Here is a 6,000-nt window from a genome sequence, read left to right on the forward strand (position 1 = left end):
TAGTGGGTAGCACTGTCGCCTTGCGTCTCCAGGGTCTGGGCTCGATTCCCGTCTCTGTGTGCATGGAGTTTGCATGTTCTCCCCGTGCTTCGGGTAATCCGGCGTCCTCCCACAGTCCAACGATATGCAGGTTAGGTTGATTGGTGTTCCCAATTGCCTGTAGTGTGTGAATGAGTGTGTGTGTGAGTGTGTGCCTTGCGATGGATTGGCACCCTGTCCAGGGTGTACCCTGCCTCGTGCCCTAAGTGTCTTGGGATAGGCTCCAGGCCCCCGCGACCCTGAATACAGGATAAAGCGGGATAGAAGATGAGTGAGAGTGTATTGTGCACTATAATGTAAAAATATTATACATTTATTATCATTTATTGCCTGATTTGTCTCAAGCAGCTGTAATTTTTACAGGTTTTAAATATATAAGTAGTAAAAATATTCAATTAGCATTAATATGGAGTGCTTATTTATTTCTATTCCTCTCATCTCATTTTTTCTTGACTTCTTCCTTTCCTCCCAGCCACCTCTGCTTTTTCTTTTACCTCTTTCTTTCTGTTTTTTTCCTTATTTACTTCCTTTCAATTACATTCTTCCTTCCATCCACACCTCATTTCCTTCACCCTTCAGTTCTTCACTCTTGTTCATACTCTCTTCATTTTACCTTCCTTTCCATGTTCTGTTCCTATCCTCCTCTCCTTTTCTCCCCCTTCACCTTTACCACATTTCTTTCTGTTATTCTTCCATTCATCTAAGCCACCCATCCATTTCATTCTTCCTCCCTCTCTCATTTTCTTTCCTCTCACTTTCTCTCCCTGACAGTATTTGAAAAGGAAACAAGCCACAATGTGCTGAAATTAAAAGTTCCTTTATTTTAGTCTCACTCCCCAGTCTCATTTTCCTCTCCGTGTCTGCAGCTCTAATAGCCTTCCATCTCCTGCAGAATTAGGAGTGCGCTTTGTTCCTCTCTCTAAGAAACTGTCAGATGCTATTCACAGTTGCCTGGCACCAGTGTTAGTCAGAGAGCGCCGCCGCCGCCGCGTCTGTTTGTGCTGAAATAATTACAGGAGTAATAACTCTGTGTGCAGCTGTTGTAGCTTGCTCTTTGCCTAATTCATAGCAAAAATAAAAGACCCGGAGAAGCATATTGTGAGAGAGTTTAAAGTCTGGGGTTCTCAGTGTTATTTCTGTCTGCTCCTGACAGCGAAGATGACCTGGTCACTGGACTGCTTTTTCTTTCTTTTTTCCGTTGCCCCAGTTGCAGTGTGTAGTACAAGACCAACTGAGCATTCACAGTGACTGTCATCTTATTCAAAGCTGCTAAATCAAAATTTTCTCAGAGTCAGTTTCTTCTCTTATAATCTAATGTACTTTTTTTTCTATCTCTTGCAGAATCTCCAGGTCAGGATTTTGTAACGTTAGATTACCGGTTGCGGTATTACCCCAGCATCACCTACGCAGTCATAGGCAGCGCTATCATCTTCGTCCTGGTGGTGGCGCTGTTGGCCCTGGTGCTGCATCACCAGAGGAAGCGGAGCGTGTTATTGCCCCGCAGCGGAAGCCACCCGCACCCGCACCAGCCACTGCTGCTCTCCCGGCTGGTCATAGTGGATAGAGGACATGTCTCACCCCCGTCCTCGTCCCCGTCAGCACACTTCAGCTCAGCACACAGCCTCCAGCTGCTCACCAGCTCGCTCTATCCCCAAGGAACCCTGCTGGAATCGCCACCTTCGTACTCCCAGGCAGTGCTGGACGTCAGGTAGGCCACAGACACTCAGTAATGATGCCGATTATTGAGCTGCAGAATGATGTAATGCCTAGTAAAGTGAACTGGAGCTGAAATTAATATGGAAATGAGGAGTTTCAAGTCAGTACAACTAATAATTCACCATTAATTACTGTTATTACGGAAATGATTCAGTGAGTGACATTCAGCATTTTTGTTTTAATTATTTAAAAAATGTAAAGTCTCAGCATACGAATTTAATCCATTTCCTTTAGGCGAAATTTCGTGTTACAAAACTGTTAATGCAGATACGGTGGAACCTAGGATTACGAGCCTAATTCGTTCCGGAAGCGGGCTCGTATTCCAAAACACTCATAAACCAAATTAAATTTTCCCATAGGAAATAATGGAAACTTAAATTATTCGTTCTACAGCCCAAAAAAATTAATACATAAATATAATTAATACAAAATGTAAAGTAAAAATAAAACAAATTAACCTGTACTTTACCTTAAAAAAATGTAAAAATAAATCCCAACAGATAAGTGTTTTCTTTTGTGCACGCAGGGTGGGTGTGTGTAAAATGTGCGTGCACACACACACATTAACGGATAGACCGTTTTTAAAACCGTTTAAAAATTAGCAAGGAACATTCCTAGTCACACTCACGTGAGCGCATACTAACAGGATCACTGCTGTAAGTAAAACAACAACAACAAAAAAACTAATTAAACAGCTCCTCACCTTTGAAAACTTTTGCGACAGAGAAGAGTTTGTGTGTTTGTTTGGCAACCTGAGAGGAGGGGGGCTGAAGGGGGGCTCGGTCGCGTTTACGGCCCCCTTCTCTCAGGTTGCCAAACAAACACAAACTCTCTGCCTTACACAGACACAAAAACACACACACGCACACTCAAAAACACTGCAAGCACTAAGACCCAGCAGGAGAGACGATTACCTACAATTCCGCTGCTAAAGAGAGAAAAACCATTGGCTCACTTGTGATGATGTAACGCTCAGTGTTAAAACAAGAAGCGCATGCGTGAAACATGATACTCGGTGCTCGTAAACTAAGACAATGCTTGTTTTTCAAGTCAAAAGTTATTAAAAATTGTTGCTCGTCTTGCGGAACACTCGTAAACCACATCACTCGTAATCCGAGGTTCCACTGTAATCCGTTTCAACCACCCAAAAATATTACCAATATTTTAGATTTTCAACACTATAATAATATTTTTGCATGCAAAAAGAGTCATTTAGAAAAGACATGTAAATAAAGTAAAATATTACATAAATAGACATTAAATCTCACTTAACCTTAATTTAAGGTTGAGGTACCTTGTGCTCCCATATTAATCACAGCTCTACATTCAATCAGGGAAGTCTGCGAGCTCACGCAAGCGGAAGGGGCGGATAACGCTGTCCTCCAGGTGTGTTACGCCGCCCCCAATGGTGCGTGAGCGAGCAGTTCAAAAAGATGCGATCCAGTAAGCAATACTAACACTGTCACTATTGCTTTACTTTCTTGCTAGTGGCATTACTAATATATTTGGGACCCATGCTGCTATGTCTTCACTTAACCAGAATTTATGCAAAATTTTAGGTGAAAATTGACAAGGCGGGGACATTCACATGCCGAAAATAGAAACACAAGATAAGCGAATTGATAAGGTGGAGCTGTACATTATCATCATCCTCAAATGAAGATATTATTCCAGTTTGCCTATAATGTCTTCAGTTTTTCTCTGTAACTGTTTAACAGTCAAGGTGATTGTGTTTAATAAGCAGCAGCGTTAGTTATGCGACGAATGTTTAACATCTGAACAGAAATCTCTTCTTATTCAGTTTCTCCAGTGCCGTCATTGAAAAGGTCTGTTATCTGTGCACGCTTATTAATCCTGCCTAGTAAAGCTCTGACAGCACATCACACCTTAGCTATAGATGAGCAGGCAGTGAGATTCAGGACATGTAGACGTGCGCAGTTACAGGGTTGAGGTGCGTCTCACAGTCGCTCAAGAGCGTTACATTTAAACAACACTTTGTATCAAGTGAAGACTTTGGTACAGTAAGTCCTCCATATATGAACATTCAAGTTACAAACTTTTTGAAGATACGAACACATGTTATTGTTTGGCCCTACAACCGCTGGTACTGTTCATTTAGAGAATGGAACAAAGTGAAAAGAGGGCAGACATGGCTGATTTTTTTTTACATTAATCATTCAACCATCAGAACGATTCTAAAGAACACCATACTGTAATATCCTGTGTACAGCCAATTGTGTGAAACAGTAGCTACCTATTTTTCAAGCCAAGCAAAAAGTCTAATCTTGTTTAGTCTCAGCTCCGATCTTCCCCTGATTTGTTGGTTGTAATGCTGTGTCCTCTGTACCTGCAGTCGACCACCGTGGTTTGACCTCCCACCTCCTCCGTACCCTCCTGATGGTGAAACAGAGCCACCTGTATACGAAGCGACAGCACGAGCTAGCGAGACTCCTGCAGTCCGGTCCGAGAGAGCACAAGTACACATCATCGACCCCACGATCAGATGTGAAGCGGCACAGCCTCGAACCTTCAGCTCAGCTTCCAGCTCCACGCAGGGCTCTCAGCAGCTATAGCTGGCCACTATGGAGACACTCAGACACTTGTATATAGGACACAGAGACATTTATGCGACGCACTGTGCGGAAGGATTAAAAAGATGGACGAGGCTAGGTTAAAAAGAAAAGGACACTGCCAGAGTTGTTCGTTTTTTGTTCAACTCAGGATGGTTTTCTGAGTTCAAAGCGCCATCTTGTGGGACAAATGTGACATTACAGCATGTGAATCTGCTGCCCTGAAAAGACACTGTACAGACTGTAATGAGGAAAAAACGACTTCACACCTCTGAGACTCGGCTGCATTAGCGATGCAGACACCAAACGTATAGCACTCCAGTTCTGCAGAGCTAAAAACGTCTGAGCTGTTCATTATGTGCAGTTCTTTGACTGTTTCTTTTTCATCCAGTGCTTTATACTATTCTGAAAAAAACACTATGCAATGTGAATTGTGTAAGATATTGAACTTGATATAGTGAAAAGATATTGAAAAAAAAAATGGATACAATGTGTAAAGAATCAAAGTCCCCCACTCTCATCGTTAATGCACTTATTAATTTATCCTGTTGATACCGTGTTGGTTGTCTTGTTCCTTTTAATGATTCATTTATGTTCACAGTAAACTAGACGGCATCGAGCTGCGTTCACGCAGAGACGTTTTTCCTGACAGTTAAAGCTTTTGGCTTTCTGGATAAACTTCATGCTTCTTCAAGTAAATTGCTAAAAGAGACATTTTCTGTGAGTGTTACACTAATAAAGTAGATGAAATAGCTGAAAGAAAATGTAACCATGACGACAGCGATGCTGCCCGTGGCGTCCTCTGTGTTTCTGTCTGCCCTTTCTGCAATTTCAGCAGTTTGTGTTATTCCTAACAGCACTAGTTTGTGTCATGGGTGCAATAACTGTCGAGAGGTTATGAAATGAAATGAAGTTCTGTAAATGTCGATACTGTTGAGTTAAAGTCAAGTGTAGAAGTCAGATGTTTTATTCACCAGCTGCCATTTACAGGCTTCCTTAGAGCATGATGACTCCAACTTGAGCTTAATTGAAACAATTTCGTTTAGTATATTTACCCAGTTTTAAACCCGTCATGCTAAAATTTTTCGAATTTAAACAAAAACTTGCTTTAATGCTTGCATGTCTAATTGCCCAAGTTAATTAGTTTATTAGCTGATTTATTAATGATCATTCTAACCAGGAAGGTTTGTGGTTTGTGTTAAAGACTCTGGTCCTCTTATACACTGTCTAACCCCCCAAAAAATTTAAAGTCGTGCACACTATTATTTCATTCAGTCACCTTCAGGTTTGATTACCGCACACAATGTGATGGTCAGTTCTGGTGTGAAAAAACAATTCCTGATGCTCCCAGAACCACTTTAATTATTTAAGTCCTAAAATAATATAACCTGGTCATTTAGTACATTCAAATTAAAACTCTCCATAGATTCTTCTCAAGAACATCCCTAAGACTTCATGTGTATCTTCACAAATCTGCCAAATGCCTAATTGTAAATGTAAATGTGTGAAAATGATTCCTCATTCCCCCAGAACCACTCTTTCACAACTTGTGTCCTGGAATATGCCACATAATGTTGTGGAGTCTAGACCTGAGCAAATACAGCAACGCCGGATCATAACACTGCATCCAGAGGCTTGTACAGTGGCCGCAATGCATGATGGGTGCATCAGTCCA

General features: G+C 41.5%; 1 protein-coding gene across 2 annotated transcripts in view; it reads left to right on the forward strand.

The window, feature by feature from the left end:
- The window catches only part of ldlrad3 (low density lipoprotein receptor class A domain containing 3), a 92,151-nt gene extending 87,209 nt beyond the window's left edge, over positions 1–4,942 (forward strand). For both annotated transcript variants that reach the window (XM_053515675.1, XM_053515685.1), the window contains exons 5-6: positions 1,381–1,747; positions 4,109–4,942. In XM_053515675.1, the coding sequence (XP_053371650.1) occupies positions 1,381–1,747; positions 4,109–4,328 (587 nt within the window). In that variant the 3' untranslated portion in view covers positions 4,329–4,942. The remainder of the gene's footprint in view (positions 1–1,380; positions 1,748–4,108) is intronic.
- The last annotated feature ends 1,058 nt before the right edge of the window (positions 4,943–6,000 follow it).

The sequence above is a fragment of the Clarias gariepinus genome, chromosome 2, assembly GCF_024256425.1.
Source record: "Clarias gariepinus isolate MV-2021 ecotype Netherlands chromosome 2, CGAR_prim_01v2, whole genome shotgun sequence".
NCBI lineage: Eukaryota > Metazoa > Chordata > Actinopteri > Siluriformes > Clariidae > Clarias > Clarias gariepinus.